The sequence below is a fragment of the Saccopteryx bilineata genome, chromosome 3, assembly GCF_036850765.1.
Source record: "Saccopteryx bilineata isolate mSacBil1 chromosome 3, mSacBil1_pri_phased_curated, whole genome shotgun sequence".
Lineage (NCBI taxonomy): Eukaryota > Metazoa > Chordata > Mammalia > Chiroptera > Emballonuridae > Saccopteryx > Saccopteryx bilineata.
The window spans coordinates 294,890,242-294,918,021 of record NC_089492.1 but is presented as its reverse complement, the minus strand read 5'-3'; the positions used below and the strand labels follow the sequence as shown (position 1 = coordinate 294,918,021).

The 27,780-nt window shown below is 44.9% G+C and overlaps 2 protein-coding genes across 2 annotated transcripts; one reads left to right on the top strand and one right to left on the bottom strand.

Moving 5' to 3' along the window:
* Positions 1–275: 275 nt before the first annotated feature.
* DUXA (double homeobox A) lies at positions 276–27,749 on the bottom strand. Its single transcript, XM_066265221.1, has 5 exons — positions 26,819–27,749; positions 6,955–7,100; positions 5,557–5,665; positions 4,415–4,560; positions 276–517 (listed from the first exon to the last, which is right to left on the bottom strand). The coding sequence occupies exons 1-5, from the start codon at positions 26,901–26,903 to the stop codon at positions 458–460; spliced, it is 546 nt and encodes a 181-aa protein (XP_066121318.1). The 5' UTR covers positions 26,904–27,749; the 3' UTR covers positions 276–457.
* LOC136329250 (dolichol-phosphate mannosyltransferase subunit 3-like) lies at positions 22,528–22,882 on the top strand. The gene has a single exon (XM_066265219.1). The coding sequence runs from the start codon at positions 22,547–22,549 to the stop codon at positions 22,823–22,825; it is 279 nt and encodes a 92-aa protein (XP_066121316.1). The 5' UTR covers positions 22,528–22,546; the 3' UTR covers positions 22,826–22,882.
* Positions 27,750–27,780: the final 31 nt, after the last annotated feature.

Here is a 27,780-nt window from a genome sequence, read left to right as displayed (position 1 = left end):
GAAGAGTCTTCAGAGACTGGAACTGATCCCCTTGACTCCATGGAGCCTGACCAGGCATTTGAATGGATGGAATCTCTCACTTCCAAGGGGAAGTTGGAGTTGGCCCCACCACCCTGGGAAGACTGAGCACTTAGGAGGCTCTGCTTTGAGCCAGAGAGTTCAAAGGCCGATGACCTTGAACTCTCTGGTGTCAAGAGATTGTTTCTGGTCTTATTATTTTAAAAGCTCATCAGTTTCTAGTTTTTGTTTCTTTTTTTTAATTAAAAAAATTTTTATTTATTGATTTTGACAGAGAGAGGAAGGATAGGGAGGAACGAGAAGGATCAACTCATAGCTGCTTCACTTGAGCTCGTCATTTGCTTGTCGTATGTGCGTTGAAGGGTCAAACCTGGGGGGTTTCAAATCGGCAACCTCAGCGCTCCAGGTCAGCGCTCTAGCCACCACACCATAGGCCAGGCTAATCCGGTTCTTTTTTAACCTGGACCTGGACTCTAGATCTTCTATTCTGAAACCAAATCTAAAGGAGTAAAACAAAGAGAATTCATTATAACTGAGCCCTGGCCAGTTGGCTCAGGGGTAGACTGTTGGCCGGGCATGTGGAAGTCCCGGGTTTGATTCTCGACCAGGGCACACAGGAGAAGCGCCCATCTGCTTCTCCACCCTTCCCCCTCTCCTTCCTCTCTGTCTCTCTCTTCCCCTCCTGCAGCCAAGGCTCCTTTAGAGCAAAGTTGGCCTGGGTGCTGAGGACAGCTCCATGGCCTCTGCCTCAGGCACTAGAATGGCTTCAGTTGCAACGGTACAATGCCCCAGATGGCAGAGCATTGCCCCCTGGTGGGCGTGCCAGTGGATCCCGGTTGGGTGCATGTGGATTCTTTCTGCCTCCCCGCTTCTCAATTCAGAAAAATACAAAACAAAAAACCCCACAAAACACTGAGGTTTTGCAAGCCTCACTATTGCTTTTTTTCCCCTCCAGAAAGTCCAGGGGGAAAAGACGTGGTTCGTTTTAAGTCTAAATCCAAAATCATTGACATTCCATGTGACATCTGGGAAAGTCTCTCAGGTCTGAAGCTCACATTTCTAAACCTCTACACCTTGTCCCTTCATGACCCAGTGAGGGGTTTCACATCCTAAAAGTCCTCACGTGACCCTCATGACAAGTATTGGTGTACCCCTAAAGTGCCACACCTATATGTCAGCTCTTCTCTCTTCCTGGAATTTTTATTTTTCTGTCTTCCTATTGAAAACACCTATTTTTTCTAAGAAGACATTTTTTCATCCCATAAGACACAACTAATTGTGACCTCTTTCTTGCACCCATAAATGAACACATAGCTATGCATGTTAGATGGATATGTTATATATACTCATCCACAACAGAATTTTTTCAAGCTATAAGAGAAATTTTATTTAGAAAGTCACAGAGGTAGAAGGTGAGCAGTAGAAGAAATAGGCTCAGGAAACACGTTACAGAGGTAAAAGAAACCATATCATTTTTTAAAAAATGTTTTATCTATTGATTTTTAGAAAGAGAGAGAGAGAGAGAGAGAGAAACATCGATTTGTTGTTCCACTTATTTACACACTCATTGGTTGATTCTGGTAGGTGCCCTGACTGGGGATCGAACCTGCAACCTTGGTGTATTGGGTTGATGCTCTAACCAACTGAGTTACCTGGCCAGGACCATAATATAATTTTATAAACCCTTATATGTATATATCATGATTATGCAAACACACATACACACCCTCCACAGCACTGACAGAATTATATTGGGGTTTTTTAGATTTTATTTACTGATTTTTAGAAAGAGAGAAAGAGAAGAAGAGAGAGAAAGCGAGGGGAGAAGCAGGAAGCATCTACAAGTAGTAGGTGCTTCCCATATGTGCACTGACCAGGCAAGCCCAGGGATCTGAACAGGCAACATCAGCATTCCAGGTCGACGCTCTATCCACTGCGCCACCACAGGTCAGGCCAGATGTATATTCTATTTTAGGATTCAGCAGCAATGACTCTATAGGCAGGCCACTACATTTCTCTGAGATAAATGTTTTTTGTTGTTGTATCTTTCATTTTTTTAGATTTTTTTTAAGTGAGAAGAGTAGGAGAGATAGTGAGACTCCCACCTGCATCCTGACTGGGATCCACCCAGCAACCCTTGTCTTGGGCTGATGCTTGAATCGACCAAGCTATCCTCAGTGCCCAGGGCTGACCAATCGAGCCACTGGCTGCGAGAGGGGAAGAGAGAGAAGAGAGGAAGGGAGAGAGAAGCTGATGGTCATTTTTCTTGTGTGCCCTGACCAGGAATCAAACCCTGGGACGTCCATATGCCAGGCCATTGCTCTATCCACTGATCCAGGCCAAAGCTTATTGTTTTAACTTCATTTTTTTTTGAGAGAGAAAGAGAGAGGAAGGGAGAGAGATGAAAAGCATAAACTCATAGTTACAGTACTTTAGTTGTTCGCTGATTGCTTTCTCATATGTGCCTCGCTTGACCGGGGGCCTCCAGCCAAGCCAGTGACCCCTCGCTTAAGCTGGTAAGCCTTCATTCAAGGCAATGACCTAGAGGTTTTGAACCTGTGTCCTTAGTGTCCCAAGTCAACGTTCTATCTACTGTGCCACCACTTGGTTGGGCAAATTCACTTTAATTTTTAAAATCTATCTTGAATTGCATTGACATACAATATTCTATTAGTTTCAGATATATGACAAACACAGTGATTCAACATGTCTACACCTTATAAAGTGATCACCATATAAGTCTACTAACCATCTGTCCTCCTACATAGTTATTGTGATATTATCGACTTTACATTCCTTTGACCTTTTCTTTTGAGTGAGAGGAGGGGAGAGAGATAAACTTCTGCATGCCCCCCAGCCGGGATCCACTCAGCAACCCCTGTCTGGGGCTGATGCTTGAATCAACCAAGCTATCCTCAGCTCCTGAGGTTGACACTAGGACCAACTGAGCCACTGGCTGCGAGAGGAAGAGAGAGAGAGAGAAGGGGGAGGGGGAAGGGAAGAGAAGTAGATGGTGGCTTCTCCTGTGTGCCCTGACCAGGAATCGAATCCCGGAACATTCATATGCCAGGCCAATGCTCTATCCACTGAGCCAACCAGCCAGGGCCCCCATGACTTATCTTATAACTGAAGGTCTATACTTAATCCTCTTCCCCTTTGCACCCATCTTGTGCCCCCGGCATCCATGAGCTTGTTCTCAGTAGCTATGAATATTTTCTCTGTTTCGTTTTGTTTGCTCATTTGTTGTTTTCTAGATTTGAACTAAAGGTTCAATCTCTAAAGTAAACCCAGGAATAATTTTTTATTTTTTTTTATTTTTTATTTTTATTAATTTTTAGAGAGGAGAGTGAGAAAGAGAGAGAGAGAGAAAGGGGAGGGAAGAGCAGGAAGCATCAACTCCCATATGTGCCTTGACCAGGCAAGTCCAGGGTTTTGAACCGGTGACCTCAGCATTTCCAGGTCAATGCTTTATCCATTGCACCAGAATAATTTTTTTTAATTTATTTATTCATTTTAGAGAAGAGAGACAGAGAGAGAGATAGAGAGAGAGAGAAGGGGGAGGAGCAGGAAGCATCAACTCCCATATGTGCCTTGACAGGGCAAACCTAGGGTTTTGAACCAGTGACCTCAACATTCCAGGTTGATGCTTGATCCACTGTGCCACCACAGGTCAGGTATCCCAGGAATAATTTTAAAAAGCAGAAGGATGTCATAGAAAGACTTCAGCCATGTGAGTGACTCACATTCCATGCAAAGTAATGTCCCATCCTTCCTTCATTCATTCAACCCATTTTTAATGAGGGTCACTGTTCAGAGCACAAGGAATACAACAATGATTACGACAGAAAGGAATCGAAGGCGGCCTGACCAGGTGGTGGCGCAGTGGGGAGAGCGTCGGACTGGGACGCAGAGAACCCAGGTTCAAAACCCCGAGGTTGCCGGCTTGAGCATGGGGTTGCCGGCTTGAGCGTGGGGTCATAGACATGACTCCATAGTCACTAGCTTGAGCCCAAAGATCACTGGCTTGAAGCCCAAGGTCACTGGCTCTGCTGTAGCCCCAAGTCAAGGCACACATGAGAAAGGAATCAGTGAACAACTAAGGTGCCACAATGAAGAATTGATGCTTCTCATCTCTCTCCCTTCCTGTCTGTCTGTCCCTCTCTTTCTCTCTGTCACAAACAAACAAACAAACAAAAAAAAAACTGAAGGCAGTGAGAGCATGGGCTACATGGGTTCCTGGAGGTAGAACTTACCAGATGGAAAGGGTCACTCATGAAAGGCCCGGGGGATGGGAGAGTACCCAGCATGTTGATGAACTGCTCCAAGCCAGAGTGGCTCCCCTCCCCCAGACATCTCCATGCCTAGGAGATGAACCATCAGATGCCTTAGCACTTACTTGGACTCTTGACTCTGGAACCCCGATGTCCTTAGCAAGCTGCTCTCTGGACTCAATCCCAGGATAAGGGTTGTTCGCAAACGCCGTGTTGAGGGTGTGCAGCTGGGAGGAAGTATAGCTGGTCCGACAACGTCTACCTTCCTTACCTGGGGGAGGTGGAAGACCGCAGAGTTCAGTTCCCCTAGTCAAACAATTAACCAAACATGTCCCAGATCTCCACTCACCTGGCTGGGTAGCTACTTCATTAGAGTGTCACCCCAATGCCCAGGTTGGAGGCCCTGAGGTCATCGGCTTGAGCGCAGTCTCGTCAGGCTTGAGCGTGGGATCATAGACATGACCCCATGGTCGCTGGCTTAGGTAAGGAGTCACTCGCTCTGCTGTAGCACCCCCTCAGTCAAGTCACATATGAGAAAGCAACCAATGAACAACTAATGAGCTGCAACAAAGAGTTGATGCTTCTCATCTCTCTCCCTTACTATCTGTCCCTCTCTCTGACTCTCTCTCTGTCTCTGTCAAAAAATAAATAAAAATAAAGTCTAGTCTCCTTCTGTCACCATATATCTGACCCCCTTTACCCTCTGCACCCTGCCCCTCTGGGAAGCACTACACTCCTGTCTGTGTTTATGAGTCTGTTCTCTTCTTGCTTCCCGTTTTATATCCGACAAAGTTCATTCTTTGACTTGGTCCTTAAATGCATAATGACCACAGAATCGAGTTACTAGTTTAAAAGGCTGTTGTAGCAAATCATGTCAGGACCAGATTGAGAAGGGGTGCTAAATACCAAGGTTCTGGGTTCGATGCCCTGTCAAGGTGCACACAAAGAATCCACCACTGAATGCATAAATAAGTAGAACCACAAACACATCGATGTTTCTCTCTCTCTTTCTTTCTCTCTAACAATTTAGAAGGAAGGTCCATGGATCACGCAGAGAAGAATTTCCAGGAGCTATGTTGAACCGTTTGCCACTAGAAGACACTGACCAGGAGGTTCCAGACGAGAGAGAGAGCGAGAGAGAGCGAGAGAGAGCGAGAGAGAGAGAGAGACCATTCTGTCAGAGTAGCAGTTGGCTCCACACCCAGAGAGAGGTGCTTGGATACCCCGGGGCTCTGCTGGGGGAACAGGACTGCAGCAGGCTACTTACTTTGAGTCTTCTCTACAGGCTGATCTTTGTCTTGGCTTGCTTCTAAGTCCTCCTCATGCTCTGGTCTTTTCTGGACTTGGTGCCTTGCTCTTCGATTCTGAAACCAAATCTGAGTGAGGAAGAGAGAACTGAGTATGATTGTGCCAGACCAGCCCCATTGCCGCCTTGTCCCAGAGGCAGTCATTGTGCTGAGGCCTCGACGCTCAAGATTAGTGCTGATCTCTGTCCCTTCTGACTCAGTCTCAGGTCAGGGATTGGTTTTGAGGATCCTCACAATCTGGTCCTGACCTGATGGGTTCTAACAATCTTTTAAGCGAATCAGTAGATGCTGGGATTGTTATGCTTTTAAGAACCAACTCAAAGGATTGACTTGTTGGGTATGAAACAGGAAGCAACAAGCGAACAGACTCATAAACACAGACAGGAGTATAGTGCTTCCCAGAGGGGCAGGGTGCAGAGGATTCCTAAAGGGGGTCAGATATATGGTGACAGAAGAAGACTAGACTTTATTTTTATTTTATTTATTTTTGACAGAGACAGAGTCAGACAGAGGGACAGGCAGACGAGACGAGAAGCATCAACTCTTTGCTGCAGCTCCTTAGTTGTTCATTGATTGCTTTCTCATATGTGATTTGACCGCAGGGCTCCAGCAGAGCGAGTGACTCCTTGCTCAAGCCAGTGACCTTGGGCTTCAAGCCAGCAACCATGGGGTCATGTCTATGATCCCACACTCAAGCCATGACCTCGGGGCCTCAAACCCATGTCCTCCACATCCCAGTCCAACTGTCTATCTACCGTGCCACCACCTGGTCAGGCATAAGGAGACTAGACTTGGGTGATGAGTACACAACGCAATATACAGGTGATGAATTATACAACTATATCCTTGAAACATAATTTTATTAACCAATGTTACCCCAATAAACTTTTTTAAAAAAGAACTGAATCAAGCATTTTCCCTGCTCTGACAGTGTACCTACTCACTCTTTCCCACTCCTGTGACCTCTGTCATGCTCAGTGTCCACATTTATAAAGTGAGACCAGGAGCAATATCCTTATGAGTGTCCTCTGCATGTTGATCAAGACATTCCACACACAAGAGAACGACAACAGGCCCTGGGCGGTGAGCTTAATCAATTTGTTATCTCAAAACACCAAGGTTGCGGGTTCAATCCCCAGTCAGGGTACATAGAGAAAGTGGCCAATGAATGCACCACTGAAGTGGGGAACAGCAAATGAGTACTTCTCTTTCTGTCTCTCTGAACTCAAAAAAAGAAAGAAAAGATGTTCCATGCAAAGCCCTCAGCGCACTGGGGCTAATATGTGCTCAATTCACGGCTCTCCCCCCACCCCATGCTTTCTACTTCTTGTCTCGGAGATCCACAGTTTGTAACTTACCTGGATTCTGGACTCTTCGATGTTCATTTCTAAAGCAAGCTTTTGCTTGATGGCGTAACCTGGGTAAGGATTTTGGTCGAATGCTTGGATGAGGACTTTCAACTGATCTTCCGTGAATTTCGTGCGGCTGCGTCGACAGTGCATGGCTACGGAAAGATCAGGAGAGAAGAATCATTGAATGAGTCCATTCATACATTCCAACATCCCAGTTCAAGCTGATCGGTCTCTCACTTCCTCTTTTCAGGTGGAATTCAGTAGGACCTATTAGCAGGGGTCTCAGACTCACGGCCTGCAGGCCGCATGCAGCCCACCCACCAATTTTGTGCGGCCCACAGACTGGCCTGCAGATTAATCCACGAAGTTTGATTAGTCTGCGGGCCGCACAAAATTGGTGGGTGGGCCGCACGGCCGCGAGTTTGAGACCCGTGTAGTAGGGTCAAAACTCTCACAGGATTATAAAGCCCTTCCATGCCAAAGGGGATTCTTGAACTTCTCCAGCTGATCTGAATGCCTTGATTGGGCAGTTAAGTTCTTCTGCTTTCAAACACCATGAAAAATTAATGAGAGCCCTGGCCAGGTAGTTCAGTTGGTTAGAGCATCGTCCCGATACGCCAAGGTTGCAAGTTCCATCCCCAGTCGTCAGGGCACATATAAGAATAAACCAGTGAGCCTGACCAGGCAGTGGCACAGTGGATAGAGCATTGACCTGGGACACTGAGGACTCAGGTTCAAAACCCCAAGGTCCCTGCTTGAGTGCAGGCTCTCCAGCTTGAGTGTGGGGTCATAGACATGACTCCATGGTCACTGGTTTAGGCAAGCAGTCACTGGCTCAGACGGAACCCCCCCTCCCGTCAAGCCACGTATTAGAAAGCAATAAATGAAATCAGTGAACAACTAAAGAGCCACAACCACAAGTTGATGCTTCTCATCATTATCCCTTCTTGCCTGTCTGTCTCTCGCTTAAAAAAAAAAATTAACCAATGAAGAGAGACAGGAGATCAGAGAGACAAAAAACCATGTGGCCACAAAGACAGGGAAAGATGTCAAGAAGCTCTGCTGTTGTTTTTCAAGATGGAGGAAGGACCACAGCTGAGGCATGCTGGCAATCTCAGAAGCTAGAAAGGACAAGGAAGTACATTGTCCCCTAGAGCCTCCAGAAGCCACAGTCCTGGGGACCTATGACAGACTTCGGACCTCCAGCACGTTAAGATAACCAATTTGTGCTATGTTTAAGGGGGGAAAAAGTAAAAGGCCCTGGCCAGTTAGCTCAGTAAGTTAAGAGCATTGTCCCAAAAGGAAAAGGTTGTGGGTTCGATGCCCAGTCAGGGCACACACACGGGAAGCAACCAAAGAATGCAGGACTGAGTGGAACAACCAATGCTTCCCCTCCGCCTCCCCTCTCTCCTTTTCTCTCACAGTCTTTCTAAAAATCAGTGAAAACTGAGCCCTGGCCAGATAGCTCAGTTGGTTGGAGTGTCATCCCAGAGCACAGAGGTTGCTAGTTTGATTCTCCAGTCAGGGCACATACAGGAGCAGCTCAATGTTCCTGCCTTTCTCTCCCTGCCTCTCTCAAAATAAAATTTAAAAAAGAAAGTAAGAAAGAGAGAGAGAGAGAAAGAGGGAAAGGAATCAACCAATGAATTCATAAATAAGTGAAACAATTGATGTTTCTCTCCCCCTCCCTTCCTATCTCTAAAATCAATTTTTAAAAAAATCTTTTTTTAAATGATGCAAAGCCTGACCAGGTGGTGGCGCAGTAGATAGAGTGTAGGACTGGGAGGCAGAGGACCAAGTTCAAAACGCTGAGGTAGCTGGCTTAAGTACGGGCTCAGGAGCTTTAGTGTGAGATCCTAGACATGACCCCATGGTCGCTGGCTTGAGCCCAAAGGTCACTGGCTTGAAGTCCAAGGTCGCTGGCTTGAGCGAGGGGTCACTTGCTCTGCTGTAGCCCCCAAGGCACATATGAGAAAGCAATCAACGAACAACTGATGCTTCTTATCTCTCTCCCTTCCTATCTCTCTATCTGTCCTTCTCTCTGACTCTCTCTGTCTCTATCACACAAAAAAATAAAAACCCTAAACACTACGAAATAACTACTCTCCCCCCCCCCCCCGCCTCCAACAAAAACAAGTAAAACTTTCATCAGAAACTAAGAAATGATGATTTGGACAGAAGTTTCCAATGATCTGAGAGGTCAGGGTTGATACAGACAGTCAGGAGGACATTTAGAACACCCAGAATGGCAATGGTGGCATTAGACTGATGTAATGCTGGTGGCTGAGAGCAGGCAGGTCCACGGTGGATTTGGGCAGACAGTAGAGAAACTGCAGACGGAAAGCGTTGGGTCGTTCTGTTTAACAGTCTCCCAATGGCAGATGAGCCCACAGGCAAGGGAAAACCACTTCTCAGGCAAAGAAAACTGCAAAAATGGCCCCCCACAGGGGCGGGCAGGCAATCCACCATCCGCCATCCCCCAGAGCTCAAGCACCCATAGCTTGACATAAGCCAGACACACGTGTGAACCCACACACTCACGCACCCATCGGGCCAAGTGCTTGCAGCTGGTAAACTAGCCAGCAAACCTCACACAGCTGCCCCACAACGAATCAATGGTCAGATTTCCTGAAACAGAAGTGTAAGCCAACGGGAATTTTCAACCGGATTATGTTTGGTTAGGAGAGGGAAAAACACAAACAAAAAAACAGAAGCAAGAAGGAAATCTGGAAGCTCCTTTGACTCTAAAGGCATTCTGGTCTCAGACCTGTGTGGCGCCTCTTAGTTTCTTTCTTTGAGTTGTGTCCTCTCTCCCTCTCCTTTTCCCTATCTGTTCTCTCCTCTCCTCTTCCTTCCTGAAACGAGATTTTGGTGTGTTCACTTCTTGGCTGTCCTGATGCTCAAATGCGCCCAAGACAGCCGATATTCATCTGACCCCAGAGAAAATGGTTTCCCTAACCCCAGTACCGTCATTTAGAAGTTTAAGAAATGGAGCATCCACTGCTTCTAACAAGCCTGTAAAGTTATTTTTCTTTTCTTTCGGAAAGGGGGGAGGGGGGAGACGGGAAGAAAGAAGCAGGAAAGAGAGATAGGATCAACCTGTAGTTCCTTCACTTTAGTGGTTCATTGATTGCTTCTCATATGTGCCTTGATGGAAGGGGAAGGGTGTTCAAGCCAAGCCAGAGATCCCTTGCTGAAGCCAACCTTGTGCTCTTGTGCTCAAGCCAGCAACCTCCGGGTTTTGAACGACAGATCTCAGCATCCCGGGTTGGTGCTCTACCCACCGTGCCACCGCCTGGTCAGGGCAAACCCACAAGGTTTAGAGCCCAATTTCCTCCCCAAACTAACAGAACTGAGACCGCAGTGGAAAGTGTGAACTTACTGTTTGGAGAGTCCCCATCAGCCATGTTGGAAGAGAGAAGAGTCTCAACCTTCCACCAAAAGACAGCAGCTTGGTGGGGAGGTAGGTTTTATATGACTAGCCCCTCCCATTTATTTAGTACTTAGTGGTGATACAAATGGTACACCTTTACTAATTCCATCATTTCTTAGAAGAAAATGATAGAATCTAAGAAGGACTAGATAAGACTCCTTTTCTTTTTTTTTTTTTAAGCAAGAGAGAGACAGAGACAGAGCAGACAGGAAGGGAGAGAGAGAAGCATCAACTCCTAGTTGCACTGCTCTTAGTTGTTCATTGATTGCTTTCATATGTGCCTTGACCAGGGGGCTCCAGTTAAGCCAGTGACCCCTTGCTCAAGCCAGTGACCATGGGGTCATGTCTAAGGTCCCACGCTAAACCTGGTGAACCTGCGCTCAAGCTGGATGAGCCCGTGCTCAAGGCAGCAATGACGGGGTTTTGAACCTGGGTCCTTAGCATCCCAGGTCAATGCTCTATCCACTGCACCACCACCTGGCCAGGCTTTATTTTTCTACTAAAAGAAATGTATTTGGGGTTTTTTTGCTTGTTTATTTTTTTGGTTTTTATTGTTTTATTATTAATAAAAATTTAATTTGGACCATGTCAAATGAGAGACTTCAAGAATCTGTAATGGCTTTTCCTGTTCTAAAATCTTATACCAATATTACTTTATAATGTATACATTGTAGGACAACCCTATACATCTTTGCAAGTTCATGTGAAACTTTCATTTGTTGTTTTTCATGAATAAATTCACTATTCTATGTAGAAAAAAACTAACAGAGGGGAGATATATTACATATTATAGAATTGTATACCTGAAACCTGTATAATTTTTTTTTTTCTGAAGTTGGAAACAGGGAGGCAGTCAGACAGACTCCCGCATGCACCCGACTGGGATCCACCCGCATGCCCACCAGGGGGCAATGCTCTGCCCAGCTGGGGTGTCACTCTGTTGCAACCAGAGCCATTCTAGCACCTGAGGCAGAGGCCATGGAGCCATCCTCAGCGCCCGAGCCATCTTTGCTCCAATGGAGCCTTGGCTGCTGGAGGGGAAGAGAGAGACAGAGAGGAAGGAGAGGGGGAGGGGTGGAGGAGCAGAAGGATGCTTCTCCTGTGTGCCCTGGCCGGGAATCGAACCTGGGACTCCTGCACACCAGGCCAATGCTCTACCACTGAGCCAACCGGCCAGGGCCAGTAATGACAGATTTTTAAAAATTAAAATAAAAGGGTTCTTTATATTAATACCAGGTGAGACAAGCAAGACTGTCACCTCAGGAGCAGTATTTGAGGGGTGCAAAAAATTATGTGATCAAGATAAATAATAGTTGATGCAATACTTAAAAAAATTGATTGCAAAGAGTTCATGTTTACAAAATATAAAATAGTAAATAAAAACAGGACCCTCCCCTGCAAGGGCAAGAGTTAGACAAGTAAAGGGGCATGTGCAAGGAATGAAAAAATTCCTCTTCTTCTTGCAATTTCTTCTCTTTTTTTTTTTAATTTTTATTTTATTTATTCATTTTAGAGAGGAGAGAGAGAGGGAGAGAGAGAGACAGAGAGAGGGAGAGGAGAGAGAGACAGAGGGGAGGAGCTGGAAGCATCAACTCCCATATGTGCCTTGACCAGGCAAGCCCAGGGTTTCGAACCGGTGACCTCAGCATTTCCAGGTTGACGCTTTATCCACTGCGCCACCACAGGTCAGGCTCTTCTCTCTTTTTTTTAATAGAAATTTATATTCTCACAGTTCCTTTTATTTTTTGAGTCAGAGAGACGACTGGAGGAAAAGGGGCATGAGAGATGAGAAGCATCAACTAGGAGCTGCGGCACTTTAGTTGTTCATTGTTTGCTTCTCATGTGTGCCTTGACCTGGGGGCTCAAGCTGAGCCAGTGACCCCTTGCTCTAGCCAGCGACCTTGGAGCTCAAGCCAGAGACGCTGGGATCATTTTGATCATCACATGCTCAAGCTAATGACACTGCCCTCAAGCTGCATGAGCCCATATGCAAGCCGGTGACCTAGGGGTTTCAAATCTGGATCCTCAGGGTACCAGGTTGATGCTCTATCCCAGGGGTTGGGAAACTATGGCTTATGAGCCAGATGTGGCTCTTTTGATGGCTGCATCTGGCTCGCAGACAAATCTTTAATAAAAAAAAAAAAGTAACGTTAAAAATATAAAACATTCTCATGTATTATAATCCATTCATTTCCTACCACTCATTTCATGGTTGTAGATGGCTGGAGCCAATCACAGCTGTCCTCTGGGACAACACCAAATTTTTATTGGATAATGTGTAACATACACGGGTTGTTGTATGGCTCTCACAGAATTACATTTTAAAATGTATGGCATTCATGGCTCTCTCAACCTAAAAGGTTCCCGACCCCTGCTCTATCCACTGTGCAATCACCTGGCCAGGCTTTTGCAATTTCTCTTTAAGTTCACTGATCAGTCTTGAGAGAAGGTGACAAGTTCTTTTCATTGTTTTTGTTTGTTTGTTGTTTTTTGTAAGTTTGAGCGTAGAGGACAGTGACAGAGAGCAAGATCTCAAACACGGTTCTTTTTTTTTTTTTTTCCTGAAGTTGGAAACGGGGAGGCAGTCAGAAAGACTCCCGCATGCACCCAACTGGGATCCGCCCGGCACGCACACCAGGGGACGATACTCTGCCCATCTGGAGCGTCGCTCTGTTGTGACCAGAGCCATTCTAGCGCCTGAGGCAGAGGCCATGGTGCCATCCCCAGCGCCTGGGTCAACTTTGCTCCAATGGAGCCTTGGCTGCGGGAGGGGAAGAGAGAGACAGAGAGGAAGGAGAAGGGGAGGGGTGGAGAAGCAGATGGGTGCTTCTCCTGTGTGCTCTGGCCAGAAATCGAACCCGGGACTCCTGCATGCCAGGCCAATGCTCTACCACTGAGCCAACTGGCCAGGGCAACGGTTCATTGTTTATAGCAGCAACCCACAGCGCAGCTGTAAGCTTTAGTATTTTTGGTTGAAAAACGTCTATATTTATGAGGATTGATGAATTTATTGTTCACAGTATAGGAGTTATGGTTCAGATAAAAGCAAAGTACAACTTCCCCTTCTTCACTGCTCTGCCCCTAAAAGGGTAAAAAATCTATAGGTAGCCTGACCAGGTAGTGGCGCAGTGGATAGAGCGTTGGACTGAAACGCGGAGGACCCAGGTTCCAAACCCCAAGGTCGCCAGCTTGAGCGCGGGCTCATCTGGTTTGAACAAGGCTCAACCATCTTGAGCCCAAGGTCTCTGGTTTGAGCAAGGGGTCACTCGCTCTGCTGTAGCCCCCGGTCAAGGCAGATATGAGAAAGCAATCAATGAACAACTAAGGTGCCACAATGAAGAATTGATGCTTCTCATCTCTCTCCCTTCCTGTCTGTCACTATCTGTCCCTCTCTCTGTCACACACAAAAAATCTATAGGTAATTTCTTTAAAAATATAAAAGGTGATATCTTTTTAAAATTGAGATATAGTTGACATAGACTGACTAGAAAGGGACCAGGCCCAGAGCAGGTCTGCCCCAGGCTGGCCTGTGTCTGTGGGTTCTTGACTTCATGTAGGAACGATTTCACAACAGAAGTCCAGGTGATTTTGAGAGTACATGTGTTAAAGCTGGGAACAGGAAGCCCTTGCCAGGTTAAGTTCAGTTACTTAGAGCATCGTCCCAACATGACAAGGTTGCCAGTTCAATCCCTGTCAGGGCACGTACAAGACTCACCCAATGAATGCGTGAGGAAGTGGAACAACAGGTTGATGTTCCCTCTCCCTCCTTCTCGCTCTTTCTCTCTCTCTCTCTCTTTCTCTAAATCAAGCAATAAATAAAATTTAAAAATAAAAATGAATAAAAACAAAAAGCGGGGGACAGTGGAACAAGAGTGGGTTCAGCACAGAGGTAGCCACAGGAAGGATCCTGGGGGGGTGGCTCTGGCTCATGGAAGGTCAGAGACAGGGGCTCCCGGGGACAGATTCAGGGGTCAGCCATGGATGAGCTGCCGCGGCCCCCTGCTACCCTGGTGACAGGTCTCGAGGGGGCCCTGAGAGTTCAGGAGATGCTCGCCTGTAAGGGAAGAAGTGCGTAGCGGTGCTCCTGGGAAAGAGAAGATGCTTGAAAATATTTTTTAAATCACACAATTAATGTGTAATATCACGAAATTCTTCAGCAGGCTCTCCCTCGTGGGAGCACACACAAACCCTTCCCTTCCCCCTCTTCCGTAGGCGAGCATCTCCTAATCGCTAAGGGTCCCCCGAGACCTGTCACCAGGGGAGCATGGGGCAGCGGCAGCTCTTCCCGGGGCAACCCCTGAATCTGTCCCCAGGGGCCCTTTTCTCTGACCTTCCATGAGCCAGAGCTGCCCCCCTGGGATTCCTCCTGTGGCTGCCTCTGTGCTAAACCCACTCTTGTGTCACTGTCCCCTGCTTTAATAAATTCACTCACAGAAGTAAAATATATCTGTATAGTTCTAAGAACAATTATGTAAGAAATACAAATGTTGCCTGACCTGTGGTGGCGCAGTGGATAAAGCATCAACCTGGAAACGCTGAGGTTGCCGGTTCAAAACCCTGGGTTTGCCTGGTCAAGGCACATATGGGAGTTGATGCTTCCTGCTCCTCCCCCCTTCTCTCTCTCTCTCTCTCTCTCTCTCTCTCTCTCCTCTCTATAATGAATAAATAAAATCTTTAAAAAAAAATACAAATGTTATCTATTGATAGATTTGATTAACTATAGTTGATCAAATATCAAACATGTTCTGAAAAAGATTTTTAGCCAGGACAATGATACACTTGTCAGGACACCTGGGCTCTCTCTCTAAAGCACACCTGTGCCTTCCCATTTCCCTCAAAGTACCTTTGCTTTTTCCTTCTTCTCTGTTTATACATATTTATTAACATTTCTATTTTTTTTGTGTGTGACAGAGACAGAGAGAGGGACAGATAAGGACAGACAGACAGAAAGGGAGAGATGAGAAGCAACAATTCTTCGTTGCAGCATCTTAGTTGTTCATTGATTGCTTTCTCCTATGTGCCTTTACCAGGTTGGGGGAGGGGCTACAGCAGAGCGAGTGACCCCTTGCTCGTCAGCGACCTTGGGCTCAAGCCAGCAACTTTGGTCTTCAAGCCAGGGACTTTTAGGCTTCAAGCCAGTGACCTTTGGGCTCAAGCCAGCATGGGGTCATCAAGTCAATGACCCCATGTTCAAGCCGGCAACCCAGCACTCAAGCTGGTGAACCTGCTCTCAGGCCAGATGAGCTCACACTCAAGCCGGTGACCTTGGGGTTTTGAACAGCCAACCTCAGTGTTCCAGGTCGACGCTTGATCCACTGCGCCACCACAGGTCTTTTTTCTTCTGAAAGTAGTGAAGGTCTCTCTCCTACCACAGTGGATGGGACCCCCCCACACACACACCCATGTCACCTACTTCCTATCCGCCCTTCCACCTCTGAATTAACCCTGCCCTGCCTGAGGAAACAGTGAGGGTGTTCCCACTTCCTGAGGCAGCTGACATTCGAGGCAGTGCTGAGCCTCCCTGGGACCCACTCCTAACACCCCTCATGGTCTTAGACCTATAACTGACTCCAGTCCAGCAGGCTCCTAAAGCTGAGGTCCTAATATGACCACAAGGCTGTTCATTAAGCCACAAAAGAACCACTTGAGTTTTCTGGAGAACAGATACTTTAGGATGTGAGATGGTGGTGGAAGGAATATGAAGTTGGATCAGGCTGAATCTCTTCATCCAGGCTCATGAAGCAGAGACAAATTCTGCATCTAATGTTGCTGCTCAGGGAGTCAGAAAGGGCTCTAACAGTTTGGTTGGCTGAACCACGGATAAAAGATGGCGCACCGTGAGCAAATCAGAAATGCTAAACTTCCACGGTTTCTTATAGAGGAAGGGATTCAAAGACTTGGGGAGATTTGAGTGGAGAGGGTTTGTCAATTGAGACTGACTTAGTGCAGGGCTGGGCAGAAATGGTGAAGGGATTAAGAAACATAAAATTTGATAGAAACAGACAACAGTATGGTGATGACTAGAGGGAAAGGGGGTGGGGGACGTAGGAGAGGGTAAAGGGGGTTAATTGGTGATGGAAGGAGACTTGACTTGGGGTGGTGAATACACAGTACATTCTAGGTCTGATTCTGATGTATTATACAATCATACACCTGTAACTATATAATTTTATTAACCCTTGTCAGCACAATAAATTATTTTTTGTTACCCCAATAAATTAAATAATTTAAAAAAAGACCTACTCACCCACACTATGCAGCTCCATGAGACATGCCATTCATCAGTACTTTGAGACATAAATTTGTGAGGAAGCCCCAACATTCTTGAGAAGCTCCCTGATCCTTCTTCTCTGGAGGCCAGACCATACTGTGAGAAGTGGAAAACCTAAATGCAATGGGAGTAATTGGACCCCAGTGGGGGCAGGAGCCAAGGGCAGCACTCACCTGCCAAAGGCAAGGTGGGGGTGGGTACCATGAGGGGCAACAGTCAGAATATTCCCAGGCACACAGACCTACGGCATCGGCTGCTAACAATGGTGTTCCTAGAAGAGAAATCTATAGGACGCCTACTCAACTCTTACTTGATCCATATAACATAAAAGTCCTAGGTTAAGTGAATAAAATCGAACTCGAATCTTAAAAACAGACAGTCACAGCCTGTCAGTGAATTCCCAGACTTGGGCCATTTTACAGATTGAGAACCCCTTGAATGGAGGGGTGACTTAGGTCCCCTGGAGGAAGGACCATGGTGCACGACAGAAAATTCATACCGATATTCTCTCTCCCAGCCTTCCCCAAAGGGACCATTTACCAGGATAACTGTACATGGTGGGAAAAGATGAATTAGACATTTTAGAAACTACTGGACACTGACTCTGAACTGACAATAATTCCATGAAACCCAGAAGTCACTAGTCCACCAGTCAGAGGAGAATGAGGATGATAAAGCAAGTGTGAGTAAATGTTCATTGATAAACCTGTGTGAAGGTCCTGCAGCAGTTTCTTCATGGTATTCTTGAAACTTAGAAATGAGAACATTTCTCCACCTCATTGATTTTTCATTTAAGAAAGAAAGGGAGGGAAGGAGGGAGGGAGAGAGAAACATCAATTTGTTTTATTGTTCCACATATTTACTCACTCATTGATTGACTTTTTTAAAATGATTTTTATTTATTGATTTTAGCAAGAAAGGAAAGGGAGAGAGAGAGAGACAGACAGAGACAGAGACAGAGACAGGAACATCAAGCTGCTCCTGTCTGTGCCCTGACTCCTGATGGAACCCACAACCTTGGTGTATCAGATGACACTTCAAACAAGTAAGTTACCCAGCTGGGGTTTCTCCACTTTATTCTGATCTGACCCATAAAATGTTTCTTTTGAGTTCCTGTAATGGTTTCCTTACTGTGCTCTCTGCTTCCATCCACCCCACTAGAGTCTGTTCTTGCAAGAGACAGAGTAAACTTCTTTTTATTTTTTTTTTAGCAAGAAAAACAGAGAGAGAGACAGATAGGGACAGACAGACAGGAAGGGAGAGAGATGAGAAGCATCAATTCTTTGTTGTGGCACCTCAGTTGTTCATTGATTGCTTTCTCATATGTACCCTGTCTGGGGGGCTCCAGCAGAGTGAGCGACCCCTTGCTCAAGCCAGCAACCTAGAGGCCATATCTATGACCCACGGCTCAAGCCAGTGACCCTGTGCTCAAGCCGGCGACCTTGGGGTTTCAAACCTGGGTCCTTGGCCTCCCAGGCCCATGCTCTATCCACTGCGCGCCTTGTCAGGCTGGGTGAAATTCTTAAAATGTGTGGCTGGTGGTCTATACAATGACAGTGTGGGCCTCATAATCCTGCCTTTTGGTGGTGTTCTAGCCCTTGTATGTCCTCCTCTCTCCTTGACTGTGAGCCAGACCTGTACCTTACTTCTAAACATATAGGCTATCCCAGAGGTGATGGTATGTATGTGATCATGTGTACGCATGATTAAGTTACATGGAATGGCATGACCCATCTCGCAGATTGTCTCTCTTCCTTGCAGACTCGATGAGCAGGTAGTCATGTTGGTAGGCCCATGTAATAAGAAACTGTAGGCAGTCTCTAGGGCAGTGTTTCCCAACCTTTTTTGTGCCATGCCCCACCTTAACCTTTCTAAAATTTTTATGTCCCCCACTATGTAACATACATAATTTTTAACATTAAAAAATTGATTTGTTCACTTAATAAACATAAATGATAGGTTCTAGGAAGAAATCACTATGAAATTGTTAATAAAACACAGTAAGTAAAATTTCAAAACATATAATGAAAAACAGAAATTTAAATTCCAAATAATTTTAATACAGATTTTTCTATATTAATTTATTATTTTAATTTAGTGTGATCCTTGCGCTTGATGCTTGCTGCACAGAGATTTTATATTAGGTTCCAATTTGGTTAGCTTTAGTCTCAAGCCTCCACGTTGTGTTATATCCAGCCGATTTCTTTTTTTTACCAGTAAATCATTTACAGCACTAAATCCACATTCAGCTAAAAATGAAGATGGAAACGGTAGCAATAGTTTTCTTGCACATTTGGTTGAATTTGGGTATTTGATTTCTGTTTCCTCACAAAGCCATGCCATTGCTCCTTTGATATTAAATAAAGCTTTAACTGACTCATCATTTTGCAATTCTGCGAGTTCTTCTTGATACTGCATATTTGATATATCAGACAAATCCACTAACATTGGCTGCATCATCCATGTTGGGAAATCAATTTGTTTTAAATCAGAAAATCTTTCTTTTAAATCAGCCGATAGAATATTCAAATGATTGACAATAACAAGTAAAGCGGTATCAGTTACTTCACATTTTTGGAGCCAATGAAACTGTTTAAAGTTTTTGTTGCTAATATGTTTCTGACATAACTCAATATTGGTAATGAAACCAAATATCTTTGCTTTTGCATCGACAAGAGTTTTATTTGTTCCTTGAAGTTGCTTATTTAATGTATTTAGTTTTTCAAAGATATCAGCTAAATAACTCACAAATGCTTTACCATCTATTGTTAACAGATACTTCATTTCAGGTTTGTCGCTTAAAAAATCACTAAGAGTATCAAACAGTTCCATAAATCTTTTCAAACAGATTTCCTTTAGATAGCCATCTTACTTCAGTATGAAGTAAAAGTCTCACATGGTCTTCATTTTGTTCTTCACAAAATAGCTTGAAAAGACGCTCACATTTGGCACTAGCTTTAATAGCCCCGATGCAAGAAGTACTTAATAAAGAGTTTAATATTGATAAAAATAAAATCAAATACTTACCAATTATATCTATGCAATATATATGCATATTTATTAAATCAACGAGCTTTTACAACAGTTTTGACTGACACTTATTTCTAATTAACACCAACTGAATGATGTGAAACACTACAGAAGTTGCGATGGGCCAATTAGGTGAGAATAACTGCGTTGTTTAGTGAGTTTTTAAAACGTCCGGGATTCCCCGCGGCAGACGGCACGCTCCGCGGTGAACCCAGGACGAAGTTTACTTGACGACGCCAATCACCCAGTTGATATTTTGGTCTCGTCAAACGAAATTATACTTAATAATTATTTACCGCAATTATTTAAGAATTGCATTTTTTGTTAAATTTGGCACCGATATCTAGCATTGCATTTAAATGGCCCGGGGCGAAAGAATTAAAGTCGTGTCGAGTCCATTTTCAAATTGCCCCCCTTAACTATCGAATTGCCCCCCTGTGGGGCATGGGCCCCACGTTGGGAAACACTGCTCTAGGGTCTATGTGATTGTTAGTGACAGACATCAAGAAACAAGTCTTCAGTCCTACAAGCACTGGAAAATAAGCTCTAGCAATCACCTGAGTGAGGTCTGAAGTGTGTTGTTCCTCTCTTGGACCTTCAGTTCTCACTACCTTCAGCACAGCTTTGTAAAACATTGAAGCAGACAAATCATTTAACACTGGACTCCTGACTGAGTGTGTGAAAAAATAGGTGCGTGTAAGTTTAAGCCATTACTTTTAGGATATCTTCTGAGTTTGAACTCCTCTACACAAAACCCTGACTGCAGTGGTCTCTTCCTCTCAGAGTCAAAGCCAAAGTCCTTTCCGACTGGCCTGTACTTCTTTCTGCCTGGCTCCATGTGAGCTTCCCGTTTCATACACTGACTGGACACATACTTCCTTTTAAGTCTGTGCCAGGACATTTCTCCTCCCCTGCCATCTCCACATGTCCCCCAACCTCCTTATTGACTTCAGTTGTATGTCACCTTCTCCATAAGCTCTTCTCTGATCATCCTAATAAAAATGACAAAACAACACCCTAACTCACCTTACCGGCATCCATATTCACCTGACTCTCCTCTTCCCTCTCCTTTTCGTTGTCATAGCACTGATTACCTTCTGGTATATACTTGACTTTTATTTTTAATACTTTACTTCTTTATTATAACTATTATTTACTTCCTGCCTCCCTCTCTAAATATTTTCCCCCTCTAAATACTGCTCACACCCATAAGGGCATTTGTTTTATTTACTCCCATATCCAGTAATTTTAAAACAATGTCTAGCTCCAGCCCTGGCCAGTTGGCTCAGTGGTAGAACGTTGGCCTGGTGTGCGGGAGTCCCAGGTTTGATTCCCAGCCAGGGCACACAGGAGAAGCGCCCATCTGCTTCTCCACCCCTCCCCCTCTCCTTCCTCTCTGTCTCTCTCTTCCCCTCCCGCAGCCAAGGCTCCATTGGAGCAAAGTTGGCCCGGGTGCTGAGGATGGCTCTGTGGCCGCTGCCTCAGGCACTAGAATGGCTCTGGTTGCAGCAGAGTGACGCCCCAGATGGGCAGAGCATCACCCCCTGGTGGGCATGCTGGGTGGATCCCGGTTGGGCGCATGTGGGAGTCTGTCTGACTGCCTCCCCGTTTCCAACTTCAGAAAAATACAAAAAAACAAAACAAAACAAAACAAAAAAATGTCTAGTTCCATGCAGACACACTACGGACATTTCAGTATGATACAATGCAGCCCTGGATCACAAGCTAGAAAATTATGGGTATGTTTTAAGCAATACAATTGATTTTTTAAAATTAAAAGTTCTAGAATAGGAATTGCTTGTGTATATGGGACAAAAATAAAATATTATGGTAAGTCGTAGAAAGTTTTATTCCCACTTATTCCCTAATTGACAAGTAAGCAGTTGAAGGACTTTTCTTTAAGCAAAAACAAATGTACGTTAAAAATTACCCCTTTTATTAACCAAAAGGTAGGATAATGTGTTTAGCCTTGGATATTAGGGATTTTTACTTACCACTTTATGGTACAGGTATTTTCATACCAGTATAGGAGCCGTGTCCATGTTGTTCTTAAAAGCCATAGGTCCTTGCCTTGGCCAGATAGCTCAGCTGGTCAGAGTATTGCCTAGATATTCAAAAGTTGCAGGTTTGATCCCCGGTCAGGGCACTTACAGGAATAGATCAACGTTTCTTTCTCTCTCTTTCCTGCTTCCTCTCTCTAAATTCCATAAATAAACAATTTTTTAAAAAGCTATAGGTCCTTTAAGCTTCTGAAAAAGGAGTCTGCAGATACGAAATTATCTCGTTTCCCTGCAGTTACAAGGAAAGCAGATGCAGTTAGTCACCAAGCCTTGCAGAAGCAAATGTTTACAGAGGAGTTCTATAGTCTATGAACTGAAAAAATAACTCCTAACCTCTGAGAGATCTGTTGTTCTAATTGATTTTTCTACTTAATATGCATAGCTATCTAATGTTTTTATTTCCTCAAAGGTATAAAGCCCTCAGACATTTCTTTGTTAGCCACAAGTGCACCCATGTCATTATAATATGAGATTTTTTTTTTAGATTGATACCGTTTCCCCGAATAAGACCTAGTGCAATTTTTTTCAAGCTTAGAAATATAAGGCCTCCTCTGAAAATAAGACCTAGCACGTCTTTAAGAGCAAAAATTAATATAAGACACTGTCTTATTTTCAGAGAAACAGGGTAGATTGTTGTACATGGGAAGAGAGTCACAAGAAATTCTTGATGGAATTCAGATTTTGGCTGGTTATGCTGATGTTTATGATGACATGACTACATTACAGTAATAAATGTTGATTTTTTTTGTTCAACAATAAGTGTGGAGAGCCGTGGGGAACCGGGAAGCTGCAGGCATAGCGACCATGACGAAATTAGCACAGTGGCTTTGGGTACTGGCGCTCCTGGGCTCCGCCTGGGCGGTCCTGACCATGGGGGCCCTGGGCCTGGAGCTGCCTTCATCATGCCAGGAGGTCCTGTGGCCACTGCCCGCCTACTTGCTGGTGTCAGCCGGCTGCTATGCCCTGGGCACTGCGGGCTATCCTGTGGCCACTTTTCATGATTGCGAGGATGCCGCCCACGAGCTGCAGAGCCAGATCCAGGAAGCCAGAGCCGACTTATCCCGCAGGGGGATGCGCTTCTGACACCCTAACCTCATTTCCGCCCGAACAGCCCCCATTAAAGAGGAAGTTTACTTTCAAAAAAAAAAAAAAAAAACAACAACAACAACAAAAAAACCATAAGTGTGAATTCTTGTTCATGGAAAAATAAGACATCCCCTGAAAATAAGACCTAGAGTGTCTTTAGGAGCAAAAATTAATATAAGACACAGTCCTGCCTGACCAGGCGGTGGCGCAGTGGATAGAGCGTTGGACTGGGATGCCAAGGACCCAGGTTCGAGACCCCGAGGTTGCCAGTTTGAGTATGGGCTCATCTGGTTTGAGCAAAAGCTCACCAGCTTGGACCCAAGGTCGCTGGCTACAGCAAGGGGTTACTTGGTCTGCTGAAGGCTCACGGTCAAGGCACATATGAGATAGCAATCAATGAACAACTAAGGTGTCGCAACAAAAAACTAATGATTGATGCTTCTCATTTCTCTCCGTTCCTGTCTGTCTGTCTGTCCCTATCTATCCCTCTCTCAGACTCTCTCTCCGTCTCTGTAATAAAATAAAAAAAAGCATTCTTAAATTAAAAAAAAAAAAGACATGGTCCTATTTTCGGGGAAACATGGTAGATCCAAGAGGATCATACTACATTCAACATCTGTAACCTATATGTAATATCCTTCAGATGGGTCCATATCAGATTTGATCTGGTTAGACAAATGAATATCTTTTTTTTACTTTTTTTTTCTTTTGAGATGAAGTTTGGGTTAAGGATATGTTGTGGTAAGGCGCCAGAGAACTGTAAAACTTAGTATTGGCAACGTCATTTTTTTTAAGGGATGTTTATTTATTTATTTATTTTTCAAGGACAGAGAGAGAGTCAGAGAGAGGGATAGATATGGAGAGACAGACAGGAACGGAGATGAGAAGCATCAATCATCAGCTTTTGTTGCGACACTTTAGCTGTTCACTGATTGCTTTCTCATATGTGCCTTGACCACGGGCCTTCAGCAGACCGAGTAACACCTTGCTCGAGCCAGCGACCTTGGGTCCAAGCTGGTGAGCTTTTTGCTCAAGCTGGCAACCTTGGGGGTCTCGAACCTGGGTCCTCCGCATCCCAGCCCGACATTCTATCCACTGTGCCACTGCTTGGTCAGGCGGCAACGCCATTTTTAAATCAGGCTTTCTGTCCTGTCCTTTCTTTGGAAAATGGAGGGAGAAGGATATGAAAGTCTCCTGAATTACAAGGACAACTGGGTCATTTAACTTTAGTTCTCTGAAAGGATTAAGTTTATCTGAAGAACTTCCTTTCCCTTTCAATAAGAGACAAAATTTACATACCACCTACACTGATTTTAGCTCTCTTTCCCTTCCTGGAATCTTGAGATTAACGTGTACCTCTAGGCAAAGGAGGAGAAATAGACACTAAAGATTTGTCAATGTCTTTGATTGTATTACCTTGAAAGTTTTAATGTTTTTTAAATCCCCTAGAAAAATGTTATAATCTTGTTAATGATTATGTCATGCTGTCATGCTCCCCACAACCTGTATGTGCTCAAAGGGTATATAACCAGCCTCTGAGATGTATTTGGAGTACACGATTTGGGTCTGCAATGCCCTGTGCTAGTCATATGCGGCTGGCATATTTAATACATCTCCTCCTTTAATAAAACTCCTTCAAAATTCATCTGGACTTGGTGTCTCTACATAAACCCACGGAAGTGAGGTACGGTACTTTACAACATGTGTATGGGCGCCAAGTTGACAAGAGGTGGAGAATGATTGCTAGTTTTGTGGGTAAACTTGGCGAGGCTACACTGCAAAGTCATTGGATCACACAGGAACATGGGTGTTGCTTTGAAGGTACTTTTTAGGTGTGCTTATCATCTGTAATCAGTTGACTTTAAGCACATGATTTTTTTTTCTTTTTTGTTTTTTTAAATGTACTTATTCTAATAATCTTTTAAGCATACATGGCATTCAGTGTCTTCAGAGTTGTGTGCCTTTTTTTTTTTTCAGAGACAGAGAGAGAGTCATAGAGAGGGATAGATAGGGACAGAGAGAGATGAGAAGCATCAATTATTAGTTTTTCGTTGCACATTGCAACACCTTAGTTTAGTTGTTCATTGATTGCTTTCTCACATGTGCCTTGACCGCAGGCCTTCAGCAGACCTAGTAACCCCTTGCTCAAGCCAGCGACCTTGAGCTCAAGCTGGTGGGCTTTTGCTCAAACCAGATGAGCCCACACTCAAGCTGGCGACCACGGGGTCTCGAACCTGGGTCTTCTGCATCCCAGTCCGATGCTCTACCCACTACACTACCACCTGGTCAGGCTAAGAACATGATTTTATTATGATAACATACCTGGGCTTTATCCAATCTGTTGAAAAGTATATCCTTAGGAAGGGTTTCAGCCTCCAGGCCAAATTTCCAGCCTGCCCTCTACCCTAAGGAGTAGGATTTGCCAGGCCACCATCATAAGCCAATTACTTGGAATAAATCTCTCACATATATACTACACATCCATATACGTGTAAGTATACATTCCTATATATTTGTAAAGTGGATATCCTAGGACAGTGATGGGCAATCTTTTGAGCTTGGTGTGTCAAAATTCGCCAAAAAACCGAGCATAACTCGGGTAGTGTGTCACTTCAAGAAAAAAACCATAATTTCACTATATTTATAGTTTAAATAACAAAAATGTATAATTGTAATATATAACTGTATTTAATAAACCAAAAACTAATTATTTAACTTACCTGCTTAGTGACTTCTTTGTTCATCTGTCAGTCGGTTTCTTTTGTTGGTCTTGATATTATTTAACTTGTGTGGGGTGCCGTGAACTAAGATAAGTGGGGGGGAGGGGGAATTCTTTAACTAACCTGCCTATTAGTGATTTTTGTTGCTGAATTTCATTGGCTAAATCTTCAATTGAAGGTTAGTATTTTGTACACTTCAAGCCCAAGCAAGCACTACTAACTTCATCTGTCAATTTGTTTCTTTTGTTGGTTTTGATATTATTTAACGCTGAGAATAAGGTCTCACAAAAGTATGTAGAGGGAAAAATTGTGAGTAAAGCCATTGCTATATTTTTCAGGGTGCTAAAAGTGTCTGGTAATCGGTTCCAGGCACTCCAAATTTCCTGTTTGTAGTGGCACTCCTCTTGATTCTCCAAGCGGCACCTTTCCAGATTCTCAAGCTTTGACCTCAAGTTGACAAACACCTGAGCCCAGATGCTGTCTTGAAATTCAGCAAGTTGCACCTTATGTAAATTAAGATGGCTGCCGCATTTCTAATGGTGGGAAATGGCATCCATAGCACAGGCCCTCGCCTCTCCCAGCCGCCCCCTCACTTATCTCAGTAATGATGGTCAATTAGAAATCCACCACATCTAAGAACAGTAGGTTGATGATGGTTGCTGGTAATGGCGATCACAGGGCCACCAGAGATGCGTCCCCCCTCCGCTTTCCGATGCTCCCTGCTCTGCTGGCCCGAAGTGAGGTCAAAGATCCCCTGACCGCCTAACCAGAAGTCCCAGAACTAGACGCTCTGTGCCGGAGTTCTGTTGTTTTGGCCTACAGACCTCCAGCACACAGTGTCTACGCTACAGCAAGTGTTTATCCTCAGCTCCTGCACTTGGCTGTGCAGGAGCAGAGGATGAAATGTCCTTCTCGGCATGCGGCCCCATACTTCTCTGGTATGCAGCCATAGGCGGCCACTTGTCATCAAAAATGGCTGCACATGTCAGTGCTGACACGCATGTCATAGGTTCGCCATCCTGGTTCTAGGAGTTTATGCAAAACTGATCGATAATCTTCATTCCTTGACCTAATGACTATCCTGTCACCATACTTCTCTTACCTTCTTTTTCTTCCTCACATGTTAAAAAAGATAAAATCTCTTCAGGGCACTTTCTTCACTCCCGATACTATTTCTCAACCCATATGCATCTTCAAATCATGACAGATGCATTTTATTCTCCTCGCTCCACAGTTATTAAAAAACAAACAAACAAAAAGAATGACTGACCTTTTGTGGCACAGTGTGCAGAGCGTCCACCTGGAACGCTGAGGTAGCGAGTCCAAAACCCCGCCCTTCCATGGTCACGGCCCATACGAGCAGCAACTACAATACAATCCCATTCCCCTCTCTCTCAAAAATCAATAAATAAAATCTTCTAAAACATGTGTGGGGTTGAAGATTGGAGGGAAAACCCCACAACCCACCTATGGTGACTTCTACCATTGCTTAACATACTTCTTTCTGGGTGGACGTAGGAGTCCCACCCTAACATGAGTTTGTTGGTTTTCTCATCAGCCACTTAATGAAGTCGGGTGGGTCCAGGCTTCACGCTCTCTCCTCAGTCCGCTCCGCAGTCTACACTCATGTCCTTGATGGATAGATACACTTAGTATCATCCTTTGAAGAAAAAACAAAAACAAACACTAAAATAACTCCCCAATGGATAGATATCCAGGCTCCCAAATCTCGCCCAACAAGGTCCTACGTTGCCATGCCTACAGGATGGACAGTTGGTGGCTGCAGACGTTTCCATCTCTGACCATGCTAGAAACAAGGGTATCCTTGGATGCGCCTTCCAGCCCTCCTCCATTTGTCTATCCCCACCTCAGGCGATGACAGATCCATCCTCCGGGTGATCTGGACCCAACTGCGCGGCTTGGGAAGTTCCCACAAGAAGGAGGTTCTGGTCCAAACAAGTCCCGGGGGAGGTGGTCCGAGAGGGCGCAAGTTGCAGGAAACGGGACTTCTTTGTCTGTACAGAAAAGAATCTGGGAAGGCCAGTAACGGGCATGGGAAAGTCACTAGGCGAGTCGAGGGCCTGATTCGTTGCCTTTAGAGTTGCCCTGAAGTGAGCGAACATCTCTCCGCCTTCACAGCCTCGACTTTCCCCCACGATTTCTGGGGCTCGTGGGCCTTATACGTGCGGAAGGACTTCGAGGAAAACGCGCTCCTCCCGTCAAGAGCGGCTG